Consider the following 26,859-nt stretch of genomic DNA (forward strand, 5'->3'; position numbering starts at 1 on the left):
CACCTATAAATTATCTTCATTTTATTTTATATATATAGAGTCATCTAACAATATTCTCCTACATGTGAATTTAGCGGCTATCACGGGAATTCGAAAAAAGTTTAAATTTATATAACATTTTATTTCTCATTTTCCACGAGACAAGCACAAAATATATTAGCATTACGAATGCCTGGAATGGTAATCTCGTTGATCTCATAAATGTCCACTCCCGACAATAGATAATTTATCAAATCTTTTAAACCTTTTTATTTTCCCTTTTTTATGACTAATAAAATGAAATCATGAACATTTTTATAATAATTATTTTACTCACTTGTGGAGCTGTTACAAATTCTCCATCTACTACATCACTAAATAAATTAGCATCATTTCAATGAATGTCTGGAATGGTAATCTCGTTCATTGCACAAATGTCCATTCCCTTCTTTTCATTAGATTTTTTTATCAAATTTCATAAAGAACCTTTTTATTTTCCCTATATTTTTGACTAATAAAATCAAATCATGAACAGTTTATATAATAATTATTCTACCCTCGTTTGGAGCTGTTACAAATTCCTCATCAGTTATAGATAAATAATAAAATTTGAATATTAAGAATTCTTCATTTCAATTAATTATGCCGCTTGCTAGAGCCGCTTCTTAAACGGCGCTTTTAAGATGCTTGCAATGTTATAAGTTTATCTTCTATCTTTTAAGAATAATAGCATTTTTAATACGCTACCTTAAAATGGTGACCCAAGAAAATCTTTTAAAAATCTCAGTCGCATATTAAATTTTTTCGCAATATATTATGCATTTCATTTCAGGGGAAAATCTTAGATCTATTATGAAAAGATATGGGTGACTGGCGGAAGATCACGCCATATTCTATGCAGGGGAAATCGCAATTGCTTTAAATTATTTACACGACAACGGTTTTAACAAAATTATCATATTATTAAAGTTAACTTTTAATAACACAACCTTTAATTAAACAAAATGTATAGTTTTTAAAATATAATCGTATATTTCTATCTTTTAAGGGATCATTCATCGCTATCTTCACCGTGAAAATATACTATTAGATCGTAAGGGCCTTGCCATACCTACGACTATGGAGCATGCAAGGTATATGCAATAAATCATTTTAAAAAAGATAAGAAATAAGAACTTAGCATCGATAAAACTATCATAGACCGGGTGCCGCTTTCTATCGTTGTCATTATATATGGCGTAAAGTACACCGAATAAGAATTTTATAATATATTAAAAATTATTTTAAGAAAAGCAATATAAATAGAAATCAAATAAACACAACAGATATAAATATTCTTTAGTATATGTATTAAAATTAACTAAATTATAAGATCTTTATTGAAAAGAAAACTATATTTATTTTGTAATTATTAAGTTATCAATTTGAAAACGAATAACAAAAGTCAGTGGTATCAAGATCTAGCAGCTATTTTTGATTTCATATATTTTAACCTTTGCCGTTTTATATTTTAGAGTAAATATTATTTCTGTTATTCTTTTGATTAAATTTCTAACCAAAGGTATTCTTTTCAATACCATAAACTGTTACTAGATTATCCATGGTCTATTAAGTTATGTTTATATTTACCACAAAATCTTGCACCCTTTATAACCAACACTATTTGTTAGAATGTTTCAAATAAAGAATTCTAAAATTTTAAATAAGATTTGATTAAAAATAGTAAATAAAAATGAGAATCTTTATTAATTTTCATATAATATAATTTTAATAAAATTTTATTCTTTAAAAAAATTTGTTTTTTATGTTTGAAAAATATAAAGGTTTTACTCCTTAAATATACTATACAAAATGATGAGACATTCGCAATCAAATTGTATTACAAAATGGAAAATCCTTTATGTCAAAAATTTGATGCAGTTTTTCTACCCTAATCAACAAACACTATTGAATTAACGTACATTTAAAAGAAAATGTATATTTTTTCTATAAATTATCATTTTTTTATTTTTCAAAGAGATTATCAATAAAAGTATTCTATTATGATTATTTAGCGACATTAAAGCTAAATAGTTATTCTACTGTTGTTGAAGAAAACAATGTTGAAAACTTTCTAGCATATTAATTCGATCATCTTTTAGATATAAAAGTAATGTTGTTAAAACGTCGAGTTAACCCGACTCCAACTAAGAGTCTCTAGTCGTTAGTTGAATAAGTCGACTAACTCATATCGTGAACTCAAGTACGAATAGTTTTAAGAACTTGAGTCGACTAGAGGACGAATAGTTATATGAACTTGAGTTGACTAGAGGACGAATATTTCAAATAGTTATAGTTATTAAATTAAGATTTTGTTCTGTTTTTTTCATTTTTATTTATTTAAAACTTCCAACTTGAGTCGACTATAGGATGAATAGTTCTATGAACTTGAGTCGACTATAGGACGAAGAGTTCTATGAACTTGAATCGACTAGAGGACGAAGATTTGAAATTAGTTATTTATTACTAATTAATAAAATATTTGTTGTTTTCTTTATTTTTAACTTTAGACTTCCAACTTGAGTCGTGAATACGAAATATATAATATAGTCGGCTAATCGTCGAATAGTTCTTTAAACTTGAGTCGACTAGAGGACGAATATTTCAAATTAGTTACTATTAATTACTAAAACATTTGTTCTATTTTTTTTATTTTTAACTTTAGACTTCCAATTTAAGGTCGTGAATACTAAATATATACTTATGTCGACTAGAGGTCAAATAGTTCTATGAGCTGAGTCGTTAACTTGATGGGACTATAGGACGAAGATTTCAAATTAGTTATTAATTAAAAAAACATTTTTTCTATTTTTTTTATTTTTAACTTTAGACTTCCAACTTGAGTCGTGAACAGGGTGGCCATGTCTCCCCGTATCAGCGGGAGACTCCCGCAATTATTTAGTTTACACGCAGATCATCTCTCTCCCGCAAAATTATCGCAATTGGAAATCTCCCCCAAAAATCTACCGCAATTTTTTAATTTATCCCACAATTTTTAAAAAAGGTATTTTAACGTTTTTAATATATAAATAATAATTTTGAGAGATAGTAATTAATTATTTTTATATTTTTAAAATAAATTTTAAATATTTCGAAAAACATGTCTAATTTGTAAAAAATTTTTTATCCTGTTTTATTTTTATCCAATAATAAATCAACATAATTTCATTCATATAAGTCAGTACAGGTGAGTATATCGTATATCAACTTTATTGCAATACAAAAATATACTCCAAAAATAATAAATAATACAGATTCAACTACAGCTGCGGAAATCGTATAAACCTATCATGTAGTTCAACATTCACAGAGCTATATCATCACAATGTTGGTAGAATCTTTTTCCTATGATATTTAATTACTCCAATATAAGTGCAAACCTTACTTGGTAACTGAATCCTGAGGTCAATTCTAGACGATTTGAAAGATGGGCATCTCATATGCAATTATAACAGATTCATCTAATAATGGAAATATTATAACATTTCAATAAAACTGTTAAAAAAAATTTTTCGGGTAGTGAAAACAACGATGTAGCTAACCACATAATGTAAATATAGCTGATTCAGGGTTATCAATGAATTGCATGTCAGCTATCTCCGCTGATAATGCCTCTGTATTTGGCAAAAACCAAAGTGTATTTACCTAATTCAGGCAGCACAATAATGAATTAATACCAATTGGCTGTATATGGCATATACAACATGATTCTTGAAAGAAGGCAATGAATGTACTATCTGTGGATGTCGAAATAATTGTGATGAAATGTTTTAAATAATTTTGTTCATCAACTAAAAGAGTTGGTGGAGTGGTCTTACTTGGAATGAGTTGTTGCGATATGTACCTATCAGGTGATTATCATTAATACCTGCCATCGATATTTTAAAATTTTACAAACCCTTAAAAAAAATACTTTTTAAATAAAGAATTTAAAAGCTATCCTAAAATTTTGAAAAATTTTTTGGATTATGAAATGGCAGAAGCATATTCGAGATATGTAAAAAATCTACTTCATGCAGTTAATATTCAGTTGTAATCAGAATATTCTTTATAAATAAAATCATGCTACAGCTCTGTTCATCTCTACAGTTAAAAATTGATAATAAATTTTATGGCGCTATTGCTAAAAATATTATATTAAAATGTCCAAATAATACTCTAAATAATACATTTTTAAATGAAGCAGATATTTTTATTAAACCAATTTTAGAATTAAAATCAAAATTTGATTTTAATAACTCTATTTACAAATGGATAAATATTAAGCCTTGTAACAGAAACCATCAATATATGGTTTTTGTAAATTAATAAATATATTAAAAATACTGAATAACATTGATGTCTAGTTTGAGGAGATTGTAATTTCCACAATTTTTTATTAGCCAGAATATTTAAAGTTAGATGATCTATAAGTAGAGGAGAAATGGGTTGAATTTTTTCGTATTAACAATTTATTCTCATGCTTGGGAAAAATATGCGAGTATGTCTTCTCCTTACCTCTTTCTAATGCCTCATCCGAGCACATTTATAGCCTGATAAGGACTGGAGAGAAATCGGATTGCTTTAACAACATTAGAGGCCGCGCTAATGGTTAAACAAATTTATAATATATCATGCCAGGAATTTTATAAATATTTCAATAAGGTAAACGTTTTGCATATTTACCATAAAAATTTTAAACAAGAGTCAAACACAAAAAATTATAAATCAATGTATAGCCCCATCCCTCATCTACAAGATATAAAAAAGTGTAGCCCTCTACCTATAATATTTTAGGAGCTATGATTATTTATGTCAAACTACTCATTTTCGCCATTTTACCCTTACAGGGTATAGTGATAAGCAATGCGTTAAAGTGGTTAAAATAATATTTGACATATATTTATCGTTTTATTTATCAAATATTACAAATTTAAGATATATTTATGATTTTTATTTACAAACTAATCAATGTAATATGGACATGTAAAGTAGTCATAATTAGCACATTTAGAATGCGCCCATTCAAGGCACATTGTACATTTTAACTATTCATCTCCCTCACGACTATTTATATAGTTTTTCTTGCAAATAACACATAATCAATTCTTTTCTGATATCTTTTTTTTTCTCTGAATTAATAATTTAATATTAATTTGGTAACTTTATTAGTATTGCTCAATCAATTCAAATACAAACAATATAATTTAATTATGTATAGGCGTTAATCATAAATGACCTGCTTGCTTCTAATATGCAATCACGATTCTTCTTCATTTGTAAATATTTGTTTATGATCTGAACTTTAAATACCATTTTAATATCTTCTTCTCAATGTTGTATAATGTATATATACAGACAAATTCAATGAAGTGTTATTGTTATTTTAATTTTATGACTTCATCTATTATACTTACATCTTTGAATATGGTTTTTCTTTTATAATTTCTCATTATTTGATTGATACAATTTTAATAAATGAATGAATGAAAAATTTAATGTGAATAATTATATATTTTAACCGTTTTACCCATAACAGCGTTAGCCCAAGGTGACATATATTATAAATATCGTTATTGCGTGACTTCTAGTATAGCTACAAATGTCAGATAAAATTTTATTTTATAGCTAATACATTAAGAAACATGTGTGCCAAATTTTGAATCCTGAGGATATGAATATTTTACTAAAAGCAAAATATACTAGAGAATGATTTTTATATTTTTTGGGTAAAAAACAGTTTTTTGACAAAATATATAAAACCAGGTAAGTTTTTAAAAGATGAACATAGGTAACAAATTAGATATAAAAATACATCTTCACACCAAATTTAAAATCTTTGTGCTCAAGAGTTAAAAGGTTATTCTCGTTATCATTGTTACCCGTCAATCGTTTTACCCCGGTCTCCTCTATTTTGGTTAACTATTAATAATATTGCAATCATTCATTCATATTTTTGGCGGGAATATATTGAGTGAATACTTTAACTATATTACCTTGGCTCAGATAACGCAAGTAATTTTTTTAAATTACAAATTTTGGTTAAGCTTTGATGGGAATGATATGAAAACGGGTAAATTCATTACCTATATTAAAGGGTATAGTATCATTCATAGAATCTCTTTTTTCTAGATGTATAGATTCTCTCAATGGTGTAGCCAAGGGGAGAAGTCACCCACACACTAAAAACCCAAAATATGAAAATCATACGTTAATATGGTTCAAAAATTACTATATATTCATACCTTAACAAATAATATTTTTAATCGAAATTTAGTTTAATATGACTGAACATTAAAATTTTATGTTGTGGAAGTGGATTATATTAATATAGAATATATGTCAATTATTCTAGGTGATAAAGATCGAATTAATATGCTAGGAAGTTTTTCAGCAATTTAAAAGGTTCTTCTAAACTATAACTCCATTTGTAATTTTCAATAGAATCCTACTTTAATTTTTTATTATATTAATTAATAAAAAATGAATTGTAATTATCTAATTATAATTAATCTATCAAAAATAAAGATATAATCTTTCTCGATAAAAATGGACATTTGCGTTGATCATTAATATTGATTGCCTTTATATTTATCCCAATAATAGAAAAAAACGAAGAAAGGCTTAATTATAGGCACTTTTAAAGAACCGGCTTCAAAAAGGTTTTCTGGATATTAAAATTGTTTCTTAAGTTTTAACTTAAAAATCAGCTTATCTTTCAATAATCAATATTTTTCCATCATATATCATTTATATAAAATATATTTGTAGTAGAATATAAAAATGTCGAAAAAATGATTAAGATTACATTCATGAGATCAATGCGATGATCAATTCATATTATCGATTTGGGTGAAGAGAACATAAAAGCCGCTCTATATGAAGGCAAATTGAATGCTATGGACTTATTTATGATTAATATTTTATAAATAAAACAAAAAAAAGAAATTTAAAAAAATCAAAATTCGTCTCTGCGACAATCACATAATCATATAACCTATTATCATCGTTATAATGAAAATCAGAACAAGTGAAATTTATTCTATAAACGCCATAAAATTTTTTCTCTCTTACTTTTATGAAGAGGTTCCAGCAACGCGAATTGAATTTTTTTAGCTTCTTACTTTTTTGTTTTACCAGTAAAATACAAATCACAAACAGGTTTATAACAGTTATTCTACCATCTTTTGGAGCCCTTTTAATTATATATTTATCCATAGCATTACATTGGGGTATGATTATTACATTGATATTAATGTCATCATATTTGCCTAATTTTTCCTTTTTTTATTAACAAAATACAAATTAAACCTATCTATAATATTTATATTACCACTTTTAGAGGCTGGCTGACTTGCTTTTTATTTTTACTTCAATCACCAAATAAAGTATTTATCGAAAAAATTTTCCTGTTCAATTTTACAAATTTCTTATATAAATGATACATGAAGAATATAAGCTTATGAAGAAAAGCTATTCAATAATGAATGATAAGCTGTTTGAAAAATAACAATAATTGTTTTGAATATTACTAAATCAAATTATGCATTACCCAAAGTTTGATAATTTAAAGATGGTAATGTAATTTTTATAATTCTGTAAATTTTATCCCCCATAGCAATTGTCTTTATTCCGCACTATAGAAATTTTATTAGAATGGCAAAACTTTCCCGTTTAGATTTGTTGAGTAAATATCTAGACAAAATATTTATAATAATTAATAGTATATGAAGCTGTTTTCAATAAACATTTCTAAATACAAAAGTCCCGAGATTGTCAAAAACAATAATGGTAATTTCAAATTTGTGAATATATAAAAGACGATAATCGAATTAATATTCTAGGTTTAATTAAAAGGTGTTTTTAAAGTATAACACATTGTTTTCTTCATCAACTATAGTAACACTATTTAAGTTGTTAAATAATTATAATAAAATACCTATAATTAACGATCTCTTTGAAAAATAAAAAATGATAATTTATAGGAAAAATTATACGTTTTCTTTTAAATATCCGTTAAAAGTATTTTCAATAGTGTTTGTTGATTAGGGTAGAAAAATAATCAGTATTTAGACATAAATGATGTTCCATTTTGTAATACAGAATTTTATTGCAAACGTCCTATCATTTTGTATTGTATATTTAAGGAGTAAAACCAACCTTTATATTTTTCAAATATAAAAAGCAAATTTTAATAAAGTATAAAATATTATTTTATTATATGCCAATTAATAAAGTTTCTCATTAGTTTTACCATAATATAATCCTATCTTGAATTTTTACTTTACGAATTGAGATAAAAAAGAATTGTAATTATATAATTAGAATTCTCTATAAAATCACGATTACATGTAATTATTAATTAATAAATAATTTAAGAAATGGAATTTCATAATTATAAATTTTTGCATTACAATTAAAAATTATTTAAATTTTTTGAGTAATTATGCAGCCCATCCCTCTTATTGATAAATAATTTGAATTCAGTTTATAATTTTTTTTAATTATATCATTCAGTTTATTTTTTATAAAGTATAAATATCAATACAAACTCTTTCTTATGATTCAAGCTCCGAGCTATAGAGATATATTCATATGTTTTTTATTCGAATGATTTATAAATTACATTACATAGATTTTAGATTGGGTAATGGCGATATGTCGGTTAATTCGGTTACCGGCTCTTGCCGGAGAACGTTAACATCAAAGTGTTTTAATTTATAGTCATTTTCTTTAATTTGAGCTGAGCCCAGTGTAAAATAAATATTTCCTAACATATCAAAGTATGTAATAGCAACTAACTATAAAAATAAAAAAAAATTAAGATAAATCTGCTAGAAATACTCTTATCACACTAAATTTAATGTGGTTAGTATTTTATACAATTACGTCCCGTTCTTTATTCTTGTAATAATTCTAAAATTTCTGTTGCAAAACGAATGTTCAAAGTATTTTTGAATCTTTACCTGCCCACCTCTTTAACGCTGCCTTTGAAATGCTTTCAATGGTAAGATAGGAAACTGACATTTAGGCTTAAGACTCGCAATGTTAATGAAATTATGCAGGAAAGGCTCTTATATACGTAAAAAATTGTAATGACAATGTTTTTAAGTATGATTTTTTTATGTATTTATTTAAATATTTGTTAGAATTATAATAATTTATAATCCGATAGTTCTGGGTTCGAATCCGGCAAGGATCATGTTTTTCCTAAAGCCAACTAGATGGTCTTTATTGGGGGGAAGATATATTGTAGATATTCAACCACATGATTCCGTTAATAAATTATAAAATTTTTTTATATTTTTATCCTTGTTTAGCAAGTTATATCATTACCCAATCATAAGGTTGGTTGTTTTTTAGTAGATGAAAGAGTTCTATCTCAAAAAATGAAAATAATTATAACATTCCATCTATATTTTTACGCTTATGATACATGTGCATGTTATTAGATTGAAATAAATATATTGAAACTTAATAACTTATAGACATATATTTTGCTCATATTAAATATTTAACTTTTGCAAATCTAAAGACTAAACAATAAGCTATAAGCCATTTAAATAATACTAAATTAACTCTTCTAACGACACTTTTAACCATAACGTGATCTTGTCCAAGAGATAGGTGTCGTATTGGGATATGGAATCATGTGGGATTCGGAATCCCAACGTGGGGATTCAAGATCTTGAATCCCCACGTTTTATTCAGGATCTTTTTTTTTAAATATTTTTTTTAAAAATATTTAATAAATATTCCGAATCCCCATGAAAAAAATAAAATAATTTAATTACTTTTTCTTCTCTTTTTTTGCGGCTGGCACCCTATAATTAAAAGGCCAAAATTAGGGATTTAAAAAGAAAATTAAAAAAAAGTAAATAGTATAAAATTAAGGCATATAATGAATGCAAAGGGATGAGGTTAAGACTTTTTTGTTTTAAAAAATATTAAAATAATTTATTTTTTTTGTATGTAAATTTATTTTATAAATTTATATTTTTTGCGGATTTTACAAAATTCTCAAAATTAATATAGTCAAACGGGCCCGACGGTCGATTAAAATAATATTATGTATCTTAAAATTTTGAAAACAAAAATTCAACTCCTTCTTCCACTTTTGAACAAAATCTCAAGCTTACATAATGTTATTTCGGCTAAAATCTAAATAGGGCCATTTTTAAAAATACTAGTCAAATTTGAGCATATTATTTTATAATAAAAAAACAGCTATAGAATCATGATTCCTTCCTTGATTTATAAAAAATTTACCATATTTTGTTTAAAACCTATAAAAAAATACGCATAAATTCAACGAGAAAATAACAATATTTTTCTAATATTTATTGATTATGGTAATAAATAAATTAAGTCACATTAACTCTTTTACATACGCTAAATAGAGCAAAGAATCGAAGAAATAGGTCAAAAATCCATATTTTATTTTTTTTTTCGGTTTGAAGGGTGGGTACAATTGCTGGTTTAGGAGCTAAAAGGCAAAGAGAAAAAAAAATTAATTTTAAATCTATGATAAACTATGTATATTTTTTTTAAATTATAGAATTTTTACCATATCCCAATGAATTGAAGCGAAAAAGGAATGGGAGATTATCTCGCTAAAACCAGTTTTCGGATTACTTCCTAATCTTTCCATGGGATCCTATAAAATTATATTTATTTAATGCACAAATTATATTATCAAACTATATTGAGAAGTCCACTCATAATAGAATTAGCTTCGACTGACACACGCCATGGACCGGAAAACCTTTCTGGTTAAAGTTTTAAGAAAATATTAAACATACAAAATAAGCTGATTATTTGTGATCTAGATCATTTATTATAAGAAAATTTTTTTTTAAGACACTCTAAAAGTGTATTATTGAACCTTGATAGTAGTAGTACGTCGCTTTATCAGACCCTCGAAAAATTATAGGGCCCACTAGAAATTCATAAAGAAGAACACCGAGCGAATACCAATCCACACCAAAATCTTTCATAATTAAAATTAAATTTTTTTATAGGGAAGAGGATACATTTACCTAATAATTTTATTTTAGCTAAACCCTAAAAATTATTTTAAAATAAATTTTTGGTACTAATTATTATAATCCTTAAAGTATAATTTGATATTTTTCTGTATTACGAAATAGGAAAATATAAAAAAGTAATCCAAAAGGCTTACCATAGTATTCACCATGCCAAATTTCGGGCGCCATATATGGGATTGTCCCACAGAATGTGTTCACTTTCTCTCCTTTCGCTAAACCCTCCTATTTAATTACCGTTAATATAAAATCATTATTAGCTCATCCTAGCTCAACGAAATTAGGTTTGAATATTCTTCTCCAATTTAAGTAATAATATGTTATATTTACACAAATCTTATAAGTTAATTTCAATAGATATACTAAATAATTAAATCTGTTGTGTTTATTTTATATCTAATTATATTTAGGTTTTTTAAAAATAATTTATAAACATTTTAAATCAGTGTACCGATTTAGGCCACCTATAATGACGGCGGCTAGAAAGCGGCGCTCTCCTGGCCGCCGACAGTTTATTGGGTGCTTTTTTAAAAGATTTTTTTATACCATGCATGCTCCATAGTCGGCTAGTTTGGTATGGCCCTCACGGTCTATGAGTATATTTTCGGGTTTTAGATCACGATGAATGATCCCTTAAAAGATAGAAATATACAATTGTATTTGAAAAACTATACATTATATTTAATTAATTGTGCAAAGATATGATATTAGTGTTATTAAAGATACTTTAATGATATATAATATTTGTTAAAACCGTTGTCGTGTAGAAAATTTAAAGCAATTGCGATTTCTCCTCCGTAGAATATGGCATGGTCCTCCACCAGTCGTCCATATCTATTCAGAATACATCTAAGATTTCCACCAGATATGTAATCCATCAGCAATATATACCTTCGAAAAAAATTTAATATGAGATTTCAAACCGAGATTATCAAATCGCCCTATGTCACCATTTCAAGATATATAAAAAAAACGCTATTAGCATTAAAAGATAGCAGATAAAATTATCTCTTATATCATTGCAAGCATTTTAAAAGCGCTTTTTTAAAAAGCGACTATAGCGCGAGGCATAATCAATTGATATGTCGAATTCTTAATATTCAAATTTTATTATTTATCTTAACTATATATATTTTCTTACTGTTTCTCATTATAATCAATAATCATATAAAAGGAATAAAATACTTGTGGGGAGTTTGGTAAAAGGAATGAAGGCCAACCAGGAAAGGATGGTTCTTGACAGTCTCAAGAACATGTAATTCTGCTCGAATCCACTTTATAGAGGCCATATCCTAAAAGCAAATATTTGATTTACAATCCAAAAGAAAAAAAATCTATAGTGTATTCACATTTAATATTTGTTGCAAAAATAGATAAATAAATATGAACCTCAGTGCCATTTACATATCGTCTATTGACAAACTTCATAGCATAGTTTTGGGAGGTATTCTTACGCTTGACTTTGAATACCTTCCCATACGCGCCGCATCCTAAAACGCCATGGCATCTAAATTCCGACAATTGGTACTCAGGTTTTCTTAGAACTTTATAAATAAAAAAGAGCTCGTATATTAAATTACAAAATCTTGATGGTAAAATATTGGAGAAATAAAATGGTATATCAAACTTTTTTCCAATTCCCAAAATTCGAGGCCGCTAAATTCACTGCGCGGTTTATTGTTAATCGACCCTTTTAATATGCGGAAAATATAATAATGTTTATATATTATAAATGAAATATCGACCTTGATAAAATTCGCTATTAATTTGCAAAAAATCTAGTATAAAAAGGCAGGGGGAATACTGACAAATGATTCTACGAAATAAATTCTTTAACTTCAAAAGTACAAAAATTATTAGAACTATATATAGGAAATAATTATGAAAGTAAATTTTTTTTTTCATCCAGAAATTTTAATAGATTCTAAATGAAATATAAGACTTTGATAAAATTCCCAATGATAATCTACGAAATCTAAATCGTTTAGAAAAAGTATAGGAAGTTTAATACTTTTTGTAAACTTTCTGGTACAAAATTTATTCAAGCTACATATGATATATATTTTATGAAAGAATAGAAGAGATAAATATATTGTAATTGAATCAAATATTCTAGGAGATTACCTTTATCATTAGGAGTCCTGGTAAAATTAACTTTGGACTCATTGGTATTTGCAAGTTCACTATATTTCGAATAATAAATAAAATAATTATCATTTTTTAAAGCATTAAATATTTTATTCTAAATTCCAAATTAGCATTCTCTAAGCAGAATTGTTTTCATTTTTTATTTTTTCTCTCTTAATTTATCTTTCTTCCTCTTTTTAGCCCATCAAATTAAGATTAAATTGACATTATACCTCTAATAAATTATTTCTTATCCCATATGCGATTCGATTATTGATATTACTAATATACGAATATCCTATTTTTGAATATTCCAATCGAATACCAATAATAATAGAGATTGGATCGAATTATTAGTATATTACTAGAAATTATCCCTAAGTATTCAAAATATCCTTAATTTATAATACTTTTTCCATTATTTCAAAGTTCATTTTTACACTCATTGAAAAATATTTTAAATTATTTAATTTTCCAAAATTAAACGAATAAAATTATGGTTTTTATTATTCGTTCCCAACATATTTTATCGCTTTTTTTGGCACCATTAAAAACTATCCCAATGGTTAATATAACCCAAATTTACTTGGAAGCCAGAGGGCTATATCTTAGATTTTCACTACTTTCGCTATCCTTCCCAATATCCAAATTATCAATTGGAACCGTTTTCTTCTCCATTCTCCTCTTGTTGAATTTTTTTCTAAACCAATTCACTAATTTATTACCTTTTTTATCCTTTTTTTTAACTAATAAAATCAAATCATGAACGTTTCTCTAATAATTATTTTACCCTCATGTTGAGCTCTTTCACATTCCTCGTCTTCTACAATAGATTTTTTTACAAGTTTGCTAAAGAACTTTTTTGTTTCCCCTTTTTTTTTGACTAATAAAATACATATTAAATATATCTATAATATTTACCTTCTTCGTTTATATGGTCAACTTCCCCTTTATCTTTACTACAATTCCCAAATAAAGTTTTTAGTAAATTTTTCATTTTAACAAATTAATTTTTTAATAAATGCTTACGTTGAAAATATATTGATCTGAAACGCAATATTGCTAAAAAAAATTGATTGTTGAGAAACATCTTATGAACAAATCCAATACTTAAACTAAAATTTGAAATTTGAACCAGCAACCCCAGAATCTGAGACAAATTTAGAAATTAGAGAAGCCCATCTAATAATTTTCCGAAATTCTTTCCAGAGTAAGTTCTAACTGCGAACTTCGTATTTTTTTAGTAACCTTTATACTTTATATCCAAACTTATCACGAATGTTTATCGATAAATAATTCTAAAGCGAAGTAACATTACCGAAAAAATTCTGTGAAATTGATTTTCGTTAACTTTTATTTCCAAGATTATAATCGCTAAATTAATTTCCTCTAAATTTTAAATTCGATCCCTTGAAGCTAATATATTTTTTAGCTAAACATTTGTCACAAATCCTTTAATGTTAACAGAGTTAGCTTAAATGTGACCTTTATCTAATTTAATAAAAAATAATAATTTGGCAATTACTTATTGGGCTCTCATCATAGTTTATGCAATATAAATCTTCTGAGATAGAATCTTTTCCAATCTTTCTAAGGTTTTTTTAAAAAATCTGAAAGCTAATTTATCTGAGGGATTGTTTTTGTTAAGTAAAAAGACTCTATTTTGATTTTTTATAACGATTTTTCTTATTTATTGTGTAAATAATAAGGTGTATCTCATTTCTTTCGAAATTGTCTTATCCTTTGCAAGTTTTTATTTCAATTATGAATACTCTAAACTTAAAATGTACATTATATATAATATCTAATGTGATATATTTTTTTAAATAAATTTCCTGGAGATTCAAACCTACTTTTTCCTTGGTTGCTTTAGATTATTACCGCCGACTCCTAAGATTATCTATTACATAACCTTCCTTTTATTTCCATCCTCTTTACTTTGATTTACATGGCTATCTTGCTCATATTAAATGTATGCTATTTAATAATCTTTATAATCCAATGTCGGCTAAATTGTATTATATAAATAATATAACATTTGTATTTAATATGTTCCAATATCGGAAAATAAATGATTTAACACAAATGAAAAACCTATTATCATATATATGTCGTAATGGAATCATGTGGGACACACACAAATCATTAAATTAAAGTCTAAACAAAATAATAATATTTAAAAGAAAACAGGGGTAAGATAGTAGAATAAAATAGCATACCTTTTTCATGTGCCCCAAAATTTAGAATTAACATTAAACGTTTTAGCCCAAATATAGAAAATGTAGGAAAAATATAAAAAATGTTTGGAAAAAAAGATAGAAAATATAAATAAAACAGAGAATTTAAAAAAATTATTTTGTACATAAGAATATTTTGCCAAAATATAACCATATAGTGTCTATTTTTACTTAAAAAATTGGAGACAAAAGACCCTCCTCCATCATGTATCTGTATATATATAGGTTAGTATTCGCTTGTTTCGTAAATTCTAATTCTATTTAAAAATATCAGAAGACCAATTTATAATTTCTCTAGAAAGCATCATGCAGTCATGGATAGCTTTGAAAAAGGTAAAATAACTTGAGTGTATTTTAATAAAATTATTTTTTTATTATAAAAATTCTTTCCAATTATATATATTACCGAGAATTTTTCATTTTTTCAACTTATAATCATTTTTTGAGCGCGTTTTTTTAAATTTATAAAAAATAATCCTATTTTACCGGAAATGTATTTCCATCAAGTTGGAATATAACCCTATGAATTTCAGACAATTTTGCCATAAACATTTGATCTTTAAATGGCTTGGCAAAAGTGTCTATAATATATATATTAAATTTTTTAAGTATGCTGGATTCTCGTATAAAATTAGATTTTAAATTTTTTAAAATGCGCTCTAAAAACGATATAAATTTTTAAAAAAAAAATACATCGTCTCTAACATGTTTATTTGGAGTTTCTGTAAAAATAGCAATCGATATATAATATATTTAGTTTTAGAAAAAAAATTATAGCCGGGGGCCATAAAACAAATCCGGGATATCTCTGATATATATTTATTTATTAATAAAGATGCTCAATTATCCAATTACAAAGTTTTTTCAGAAACTGAAAGTTTTCATCAATACTATTTTTTTTTTCTAACCTTATTTCTTCAGTCTCTATTATTTTTTTAACATTTTCTATTTATATTTACATTTTATATATTTTGGCCAAATATTTTTATGTAAAAAAAATTTATTTTGTCGAAACTTTCTATATTTTGACCAACAAATCCTTTTTAGATTATATTTTGGATAGAAAACATTTTCTATATGTATAATCAAAATTTTTTATAGCGCGTCAAATTTTAAGCATAAAAATATGAAAATCTGATGTTAAAAACATGTGATTGACGAAGTTTGAAATGTATCTAATTTGATTTAAAATGCTAATCAAATTTCTACGTAAAAGTTTTTATTATTGATTTATCTTTGTAAGTTATGTAATTTTTAGACTTCAATTTAGTGTTAACTGAAATACGTCTTTAACAAGCACAGATGGTGTAACTTGTTAATCTCATCAAGTGTTGACAGGTTTAAATGATAACTGATTAATTATTAAAAAATATTCTGAATAATTCAAATAAAATGAATATTTCGATTCTTAATATAAATTAATCTAATAAAGTAAATATTTATCGCATATTATAATTTTTAGATTCGAATATCACTTATTTGTATTAGAAATATTCATATTCTAATATTATTATTTTCGTTCCAATCGAATAATTTTATATTTTAATTCGAATAAAACGAATAATTTAATATTCGTTTTGTTATTCGATTTGATTCAAATTCGAAATGAATTGAATATTTATTTTATCAGTGCATAATTTTCGAAAAATTATCTATACATTTTTGATTACTTGGTAGAGTTTGGAACCGGATAGAGAATCAGGAGAACTCGTAGAATAATCTTAGATTTTTAAAAGGGAGCCTAGAAACCATTTATCAAAATTTTAGGAACCCAAAACTATTTTTTCAAAAAAATATTTAGAACCGAAACTAGAGTCATTTTTACTCCAGGTTTTGATACCCGAAATTCTAACGCTTATCGCACTACGCAAGAGGATATCTATTTCACTATTAATAAGATGAATCATATTAAAATGAACTTGTTAGAGTGATTAGGTATGTGGCTTCGAAATGGCATCACTAGGAAAGTCGATCATTTTTTATGATTAAATTTATTCTAGGTAATAGAGGAAATAAATATAATTAAGCCTAATTCTGGAGAACTATTTAACGCTTCGTTTTAATAATCTTAGCAATATAAAATATTAAAGATGATAATATTGTCTCCTAAATTAACATTAAAAGCCTCCGAAATAAACACCTCTAAGATGCTAATGTGAATCTTAAGAAATTCATATAAACAAACGAATAAGCGTGACCTAAGACAAATAAGCTAACAGATATGTACGGTACTAATTTAAATATCGTAAACAATTCTAGCTTGTATGATTCTGAAGAACGGTTTAGTCATAGTTAAGAAAATATTTCTATAATCTACATACCTTTAATCTTGCACACATCTTTGATCAATGATAAAATGTCAAGTAATCTTTTTAACATCCTCTAATTTAGAGAAAAATATATCGTTTTTTATTTCATTTTTACAAATAGTAGAATCTAACAAATACTTGAGAATTTAATTTTGTGAATTTTATTGCATATTTTTAAAAAATATTATCTTAATTTCAATTAATATATATTTTTTTTCACAAATTTTTCATTTATAAATTATACCCTAACCCAAAAATATATATCAAAAAAACAAATAATATATTAAGAATGAATTAAAAAATATATATGTAAAAAGAGAAATGAGATAAAAAAAAATAAAATTTAAAAAAAGGGTACAAATCACCCTAGAGAAGAGTGAATGCTTAAATAATTGGACCTGCAGATTTCCAGGGAAATCTGCTGATGAAGGTAAAATCCTTCATTGGGATCCCTTGAGATCTGCCTCATTTTTTTCCTATAGTTTTGATGAAATTTAGAGCATCACTTCCGAACATGCCTAGGGTATTGGTAACGATTGGGATAAACATGGTGTTGGTGAGGCAAGCATATTTGTTTTTTTAGAATTTCGGCCTTTTCGATGGCAGAAAATGAGAGGTTAAACTTGGCGGCAAAATCGACACAGGTATAGTTCCAGACTTAATGTTAATAAATTTTAACAACCACCCCCGCCCCCAAACTCACCCTGGAGAAATGCGCATTATTTAATCAATTCTTTTTATTAATTTCCATTTGATACCCATGTTAGATATTTTACTATATACTTTTTACTTACCCACCCTCTTCCTCAACTAATTTCTTGGTGATATTGAGAATATAATCAATTTATCTTTTTATTCGTTTTCATTTGTTAGCTTTGAAAAGATATTATGTTTAAAAAAATGTATCCACACCTACCCTGATGACATATATTGTTGAGTAGCAATGTAATCAATTTATTATTTTTTTACGTTTGATATACATGTTAACATTGTGTACTTCCCCAACACCTACCTTATGACATAAGAGTGTTGAGCGTTGATGTGATCAATTACTCTTTTTATTAGTTTTCATCTAATATCCATGATAAGATAATATTTTTTAAAAATTCACTCCCACCCTTCTCCACCTATCTTGATGACATAAATTGCTGAGTAAATATAATCGATTAATTTTTTATAAGCTTTCATTTTGATACCTGCCCTTGTCAAGATATTGTTCAAAAGACCCCCCCCCCACTCATCCATGACTTAGACTCGAGGGCATAGATTAATAAAGTCAACGATGGATTACTCAACAATTCATTTAACTTGAAAATAAAATACTTCAATAGCAAAAATTTCTAAGCGATTTAGTATTTCTTCTAAGAAATTCAATAAAACAAATTCTGAAAAAAAAAATTCTTACTTAGCAAAATCGTCTTTGATTGAAAATATGTGGAATTAAGTATAAATACTTAACTTTAAGGCAGTTCCTGCCTACTTTTAATTTAATTGCTTTTTAATATAGGTTAAAGAGCTTTTGAATTAGTTTTTCTAATTTTTTTGGTTGTTTTTTTTCTCCTATTGTATTGCTTTTTTGGTTATTTAGTAATAATACGACCTAGGAATTTTTTTTTAATTCTGAGCAATTAAGTAAAAAAAAAATGAGTATTTCAGTTTTAATTTTGGGAAAAATGATATGAAATTACTTTGTTAAATATGTTTAATTAGCCAGTTATACTAATATTATTATATCGCTTGTCAAGATTTTGCTGTCATCTAAAATTAAAAGATAATTTGCAAAAATCAAATCAGGAAGAAGAGGGTAGATAATTCAAAAGGTTTCGAAAGCCTTTTCCATCTCTTCGCGCTTCTAAGATATATGTCTGAGAAAATCGTTTGCATGAACTACATTAAATTGATTATATGTGCAATTTTAAGCAAGAAAATGAGAAAAAAAAATTTATCTTTTGGCTAAGTCTCGTAAAATTTTAAACATATATAATAAATTTGCATTGATGATTTATTTTACGTTTAAAATATGATTGGTCGCCTGAAATCCATTAGGGTTTGCAACCTCGTAATAATTTAAATGCGGATTTTATATCTTTTAATAAGATGATTGACTGCTACATCTCAATTGATTCAAAATTTAGTGATAAAATTAAGGATGGATACTGATTATACACATGCTGGAATTTACATGGGCAGAAAGTCTTTTAATTCTAAATTCCATTTTACTCTATGATATATACACACAACATACTATATATACATTGTCAATCAAAAAAATATGTTTAAAAAGTATATATTCATTTTAAAAAAATAAGAAGGTAATTACTATATATAATATTCCTGAGATTAAGTGAATGTGAGAGCTCAATTTTAAAAAAAAGTAAAAAATTTATCACAAGATTCATGTGCAATTTTCAAGCAAAATTATATTTTAAACGAATCTCTAAAGAACAAATTTGATGCAATAGCTCCTCGAGTGTTTGGTAACTTAATTTAATTGATAATCTAAGCATTTGGTTGAAATCGTGCCACCAATGGGGTAATTTTAAATGTGTACCATTTTCATTTCTTTTATTCACATTTGTATCACCGCTGGAAAGCATTTTCTTGACCAATTTCTTAAATTCAGTTTTGGTACCCCCTATGGATTTCTTATTGGTGAAGTCTAAAATATTCCGAATACTTATCTCCTCCAACAAGTTAGAATCGCTTTTTACGGTGATGTATTTCCATTGGGAACTCATGTATATTAACAATGGGTCTGTTTCAATTTTTTTTGTGGCCTTTGATTCGAGGTCATTTTTTATTTTAAAATTTTTTGTTTCCCTCGATTCGCTATAATCATCAAGATTTCTATTGTCGAGAAGTGCTTCAAAAGTTTTAACAAGACGAGATTTTAGAGAGGAGGGATTGTTATCAGGGTTCGGTCTGTAAGCCGAGAAACGAGCCGCATTTAAGCATTCGTTTGTTCTTTCGGTTATATCAGAGGCATTTATCAGGTCCGGCTGAAGCATCAGACGAGTTTTAGCCCGGTGCATGGTGTTTGAACAAGTCATTATAGAAGCAAGTTTATCAGGATCGGCATTTTCTACGATACCCACTGCATATTTATCTAGGAGAGACTCCAATACTACATTTGATTTGGGAGATGTAATTAATGAGGGATTTAATTCATTAGGTCGTTTTGTATAATCTATACTAAAATGTTGATCGTACTTTCGTTCGCACCCTTCATAAAACTTATCCAACCAAGTCCTAAATTCTGGGTTGAAATTTACTTCCAACGAATCGTTAAAATTAGGATTATAATTATTTTGAGAACGAGATGAGGTATGGGAAGAGTAAAAAGTAGCTAGAAAAATTTTGAAGGAGACCAAGACAAGTGCCCAAGCTTGACCTTCCCAATTGAACCAATATTTAGCACCTTTAAATTTGTTGTAGGGAGGATCTTCTAGAGTAAATAGCTCCAATACTGGTACAGCATCTTCTCCTTTTAGATGTAAAGAAGTTTTTGTACCATTACTCATCTTAAAACTGTCTAACAAGGTATGGGCTATGATCTTCACTGATCCTTATTAAAAAATTTTATATATAAAACATAAATAAAACAATAAAAATATTTGAATCGTATATAAATTATATAAGAAGCTTATTATTATTAAAATTTCTCGACTATATGAAACACCCCTGTATTGTATAACATTAAAAAGTAAACTAAATTTGACTAAAATAAATAACCCACCAGGCAATTCAAGTCTGCTTAGTATTCTATCGATCATAGGTCTTAGTACGCTCAAATATAGATTGGAAGAGTCTTCGAAATTTGAATCAAAATGGAGATTTTGGTGCCATCCCATGGCTGAGATGAGTTTGGCACAATTTATTCTGATGCTTCGGGATAAAGGTAGTGTCCGAGTGTTTAAAACACAGGTGTCGAACATTGAAAATCTCATATTTTCTGGTAGAACTTGGAAAGAATTAACGAAAAATGGAAGGGAGCCAGAGTTAACCAATCTGTTTGAAAATATATATATCGTATTTATTTTAGTAATTATATTTATTATACTATATAAAAAATATAATAATAAATGATTTTAAAAATAGTTATATGAAGCGTTTTTCTTCCCTTTTAAAAAAGAGCTTAAACGAGATTTATATATCTTATATAAATAATAAGAACGTTAGGCAGAGCCCTGCATAGATCTACCCGAGTCCCCTCAGCTAATGTCGTATTGAACCAGACCGGCTTTATTTCCTAGTCCCTAATTTAATCTATTCAATTATTTTTAAAAACATTTTTCATTCAAATTTAAATCATTATAAGTTAAAAAATATATTTTTGTAGCTATAATAAACCAAAAATATAGCATATAATGGCCAGGTCACTTTGCATAAAATTCTGGAAATTAAGTAATATAAGACACTGTATCTATCTAATCCATCCAATTAATCGAATTTTACTTTTAAAATTGATTTCAAGTGAACCAAGCTAAACAAAACAAAAATTTCTTAGATTGGATATGAAAAAGGGCTCTAGTATACATTTTTTAAAATATGCATAATCTTTTTACATTAAAAATTACAACTCCCTAAAATTAATCTATCTATATTTTAAAAAAGAGAAAAAAAATAACCTAACCTAATTATATCTGATAGAAGAATCGGCCTATTAACGTTAGAAGAATTTGGAGAAGAGCAAAGAAATGCGCCTAGATAGGTAAAACCCAAAGTGGAAAGAAGTGTGAGACAACCTGTTCTAAGACTCCCTTTTGCATAGTTATTTGAATCTTTTGACTTTGGAGGTTTATTATCTTCAATAATCGGTTTGGATTTAAAACGGTGGACATAATTTTGATTCCTTTCTTTAATAGAATACTTGTTGAGGCACTTATTGGTGTATCTTCTGGGAATATTTTTGAGCAAATAAGCCTCTACAGTCTTAGCATCTAGACCTGGTCTAATTAAGGTTTCCAAACTTTGGTGCCGATCATTTTTGTGTTTCTTGTGGGTTTGCTTTTTATTTTCTTCCGAATAAGGTTTTCTTTTATTAGAGCATTCATCCTTTGGTTCAAACGATATTTCTTCAACATACTTATCCAAAATGGCGGACAATCCATTACCAACAAAATTTTCAAGTTTTAACTCACCATTTTCGGACGTCTTCTCTGTGTTTTCGATGTTGAGGCCAAAATCAGTCATTTTGATAGTTGATCCCTGATCCGTTGAGTTATCAGCCGTATCCTGATTATTTAGAGAATCAGCCAATTGGCGAAAGATGGACTTGGTAGACCAGTGGTCGCACTGCAATATATCTCTGAATCTAGGGTTAGGTCCTATGTTTGGGGTAGAAGTAAATCCTATGCCTTTATAATATAAGTATTTTTGTTATAAATAATTAATCAAAGGATTGCTTGTATTATGAATTCTCTTTGTAAAAAAAAGGATAATCGTGATCGAGTGTTCTATCTCTGATCCTTTCTCAAAAAATTTCTTTTAAATCTATCATATATAATTAATTTTTTTTAAAAAAACCTATATTGCACAATTTAACCCTCTATTGCGCGAAAATCAATAAATGATATAATTTTTTAAAAAAACTTATTTTTGTCTTTAAAGGGCTCTTAATAAACTAAAAATAATTTTTTGGAAAAAAAATTTTTAACGTAAAAAAAATTTCAGTGTGTGTAATACACAATGCGTGTAAAAAGTATCATATTTTTTCAATTTCAAACCTATATTAAAATAAAGATATATAATTTTATTATTTGATAAATAATGTAATAAAACAAATTTATATTCATTTTCGTGAAATAATTTAAAACAATCGTTTTTTGTGGTAAAACATATTGATACACCATATTTGGATCACTTTCGTAACCAATTTACACCCAGGGTTTTTGCATTATTTTGGCCAATGTGTTATTAAATCATGTCTTATTTCTTTCTGCGTAATAAGACTTGTCGGCCCCTTGCTAGATTTTTCTTTATATTTGGTGTCAATTGATATTCGTTTTTTTATGCTAGCGTTCACATTTTTATTAAATTTACAGAGTAACTGCTATTGAAATTTTAAATGTTAATAATGGCATCTGTTCTTTTGTCAATACCTTTAAAGCTAAAAAACCTCGCTCATACATTAACCATAATTTATGAGCATTATATCAAGTATATGGAATACTATACAGTGATACCATTTAAGTGATCTTATGTGAATCCACACTCCATCTTTTAGAATTCTTTTTCAGTTGGAAAATGGCAATCTCGCTATAACAATACTCCCTTTTGGGCAAATAATACTTGAAGTTCTATACCACAGAACCAATTAATAAAACCAATCTAAAACTGGAATGTAGTGGTACTAATAGTTGAAATACCGCATTTTCACTAGAATTAACATCTGTGATCTTGAATCAAGAATATCCTCAACTGATGAACTACTAAGGTTAGAATCAGAACTATCTTTTGGAATACAGTACATTTTGACTATAGATAGCAAATAAAGAATATTTAATAATATAAAAAAAATAAAGCCCACATATTGCATTTGTGTGCATTATGTATCTGGGTACATGTACCTTAAAATTTAAATTTTAAACACTATAATACGATTTTTAACTTTCTGTTCCTTAAAAATTTGTACAAGAGAAATGACATAATTTATAAAATGGAAAATGCAACTATTTGAAAGTTGTAATCTATGTATTTTAGAATTTTCATATTAATTGTTTCTTTCATTTTTGATAAAATTAACTATAGAAATAAATAAAATATATGTATGTGTATCTATTATACATCATGTGTATAAAACTGTAAAAATTTTATACCTTTTTTATGGTATGTGTATTTAAATATGATGTATGCAATAGAGGGTTAAAAAATCCATCGGAATTTTAAAATTTTAATTTCCCACATATTTTTTGATTAGCTTTAAAATATAATCAAGATAGTCACATTCAAACAACGTGTTACAAAAGTAAAAGTTATTCATGGTGATACTTCTCCAAAAAAATTTAGAATGATGATAGTTTTAAAAATGATAAACTCTAAAACTAGCTATATCCTTTTTTAAAAATAACTAATTAAAGAAATACTTTTAGATATACAAATATTTTTTATTACATTGGGCCAATTTTTTGTCTTTTTTAAAATATTGGCTATTGGCAATAGATCCCATAAAATGGCATTAATTTAGAATGTTTATGATTTTAAAACTTAATGCACATATAAAAGAAATTCTAAAAATTTCTATCGATTATAAATAGACTAGATGGTTTTCTCAGTAATAGAAAGATTTTTGGAACAAAAAAAAATTACAACTATTAAATAAAGTAGATGTTTTATCAATGTTTATATACTTTACATTGATGAATATAACTGAATAAATATGCCTAAAATGATATTATAATAAAAAATTAATAATAGTGTTTTTTTAAATCACTTAAGTGTTCAATAAAATAAAAATATGTCAAATATTTATAAAGAAAAAAAAAAGATAACTAAGACAGAAATTTGTTTTCTAGATGATAATTAAATATCTTTATTTGGCAAGAAACCCATCATATACTTAATAACCTAGCATAAAGGAAGTAGTAAGGGTGTATCTTTAACCTTAAAAATATCATAATATATTAATTTTCACACATATTCTAATTATATATTACCATCTGTTTAATATAATTATGTTCAGAGATGCACTGATTCTTATAGTATTCATTATTAGCCAATACCTTTAATTCCAACCAATACCAGTAACTATACCCCAAATCATATAACAAAAAATTAATTCTATTATGGGCATAAATTTCTAAGAAAAAAAAAATCATACAAATTTCTATACAGTTTGGAAAGAAAATGTTTAAAAGTAAAATATTAGACAAATATTAGGCACTCAATAAATATGATAAAGCCAGATATTCTACTTTTAAATAATAACCATATTAAAACCAATATTAATAATAAAGAAAGCTTTGCCAATTCTCTCCCTATTTCTTCTTAAAAAATTTTGTTGCAGAATTAAATTTTAGAATGAAAAATAACAAGTTATCGCCTAAATTACAAATCAAAAATAATTTTTTGTAAATAAAGACTAGAAAATTCTTATATTTATTTCAAATTTTTAAATAAACTTAATTTTTCATTATATTTTATTAAAAAAATATATTCATTAGTGGTATTAGCTAATTGTTATCAGTAGTGACAAAAAAGTGATACTGGCACATCTGATTATTTACACAGGATTTTTTTTTTACTAATTTAATTTTTAAATAGTTAGTTAAGGGCACAAAAAATTCATATGCAATTTGTTGATTTTAGGTTATTATTAGTATAAATATAATAAAGATGAACATTTTATTTTAAAAAAATTAACCTAATTTCTGGAAATAAATTTTTAACATATTGAAAACAATAGTGTTAAGTATAGGAGGGGCACTCATGTGAATAAGAGCTTTGACTTGTTTATTAATGATCATGCCAAATGCTTCCGGATATGTCCAAGGAATTCCTTTATTAACTTTAAATAAAATATTTAATAACTCATAAGCATGTGTCCATATTAATAATAAAATTATGAATTCATGATTTAAAAGGTAATAAAAAAATTAATAATATACAAAATTTTGGGGCAATATCTTTGAGGGATGAAGTTTGATTTGAAAATTTTTGTGAATGTCCAAGATTATAAGCATCTTCTGAATATTGTTCATGTATATCAGAAATTTGTAAATTACATGCAGAACAATAATATTTACCACCAATGCAAATAAAAGAGGTACCATCACACTCTTTACAGGCAAACATTAAATATTTATATATATAATGAAATAAAAAATGTAGCAAAAAAAAAAAATATTTTTAGGATGGAATATCGTCGGGAAATCCTAATTGTTTCCAATCCTCTTTTGCCATTAAATTCTTTTTCATTCTGCATTCTAGGTAATTTTTGGCTTCTTTTCGACATTTGGATGTATTTTGATCGTTTTTGCTGACACATAACATGTATTCGAGTACGTAAGTTTTGCAAAGATTGTTATGATCTAACGGAAAGCTACCATTATCGGGAGGTACAGGTTTAAAAACTTTAATTTGAGTTACCGTCGACATGCAAATGAAAAAATATAGAAAGATAAATCCAAAGGATCCTAAAAGCAA

At 26.3% G+C, this 26,859-nt stretch overlaps 2 protein-coding genes and 1 long non-coding RNA gene across 4 annotated transcripts; all 3 read right to left on the reverse strand.

Moving 5' to 3' along the window:
• Positions 1 to 10,370: 10,370 nt before the first annotated feature.
• On the reverse strand, positions 10,371 to 10,988 carry LOC135929139 (uncharacterized). The gene is made up of 4 exons (XR_010572490.1): positions 10,883 to 10,988; positions 10,699 to 10,766; positions 10,565 to 10,654; positions 10,371 to 10,483 (listed from the first exon to the last, which is right to left on the reverse strand). It is a non-coding gene; the product is annotated as an uncharacterized LOC135929139 (long non-coding RNA).
• Positions 10,989 to 11,582: 594 nt separating this feature from the next.
• On the reverse strand, positions 11,583 to 12,716 carry LOC135928577 (atypical protein kinase C-like). The gene is made up of 5 exons (XM_065465032.1): positions 12,670 to 12,716; positions 12,432 to 12,586; positions 12,228 to 12,334; positions 11,797 to 11,933; positions 11,583 to 11,674 (listed from the first exon to the last, which is right to left on the reverse strand). The coding sequence occupies exons 2-5, from the start codon at positions 12,468 to 12,470 to the stop codon at positions 11,583 to 11,585; spliced, it is 375 nt and encodes a 124-aa protein (XP_065321104.1). The 5' UTR covers positions 12,471 to 12,586; positions 12,670 to 12,716.
• A 7,226-nt stretch (positions 12,717 to 19,942) lies between these two features.
• LOC135929185 (uncharacterized) lies at positions 19,943 to 26,637 on the reverse strand. Of its 2 annotated transcripts, XM_065465732.1 has the most exons (5): positions 26,322 to 26,637; positions 26,078 to 26,221; positions 22,349 to 23,072; positions 21,452 to 21,723; positions 19,943 to 21,280 (listed from the first exon to the last, which is right to left on the reverse strand). In XM_065465732.1, the coding sequence occupies exons 1-5, from the start codon at positions 26,506 to 26,508 to the stop codon at positions 20,124 to 20,126; spliced, it is 2,484 nt and encodes an 827-aa protein (XP_065321804.1). In that variant the 5' UTR covers positions 26,509 to 26,637; the 3' UTR covers positions 19,943 to 20,123. The 2 variants fall into 2 exon arrangements, with proteins under 2 accessions (XP_065321804.1, XP_065321805.1); XM_065465733.1 differs by lacking the exon at positions 26,078 to 26,221.
• Between the last annotated feature and the right edge of the window lie 222 nt (positions 26,638 to 26,859).

The sequence above is a fragment of the Gordionus sp. m RMFG-2023 genome, chromosome 4, assembly GCF_954871325.1.
Source record: "Gordionus sp. m RMFG-2023 chromosome 4, tfGorSpeb1-WG-v2, whole genome shotgun sequence".
Classification (NCBI taxonomy): domain Eukaryota; kingdom Metazoa; phylum Nematomorpha; class Gordioida; order Chordodea; family Parachordodidae; genus Gordionus; species Gordionus sp. m RMFG-2023.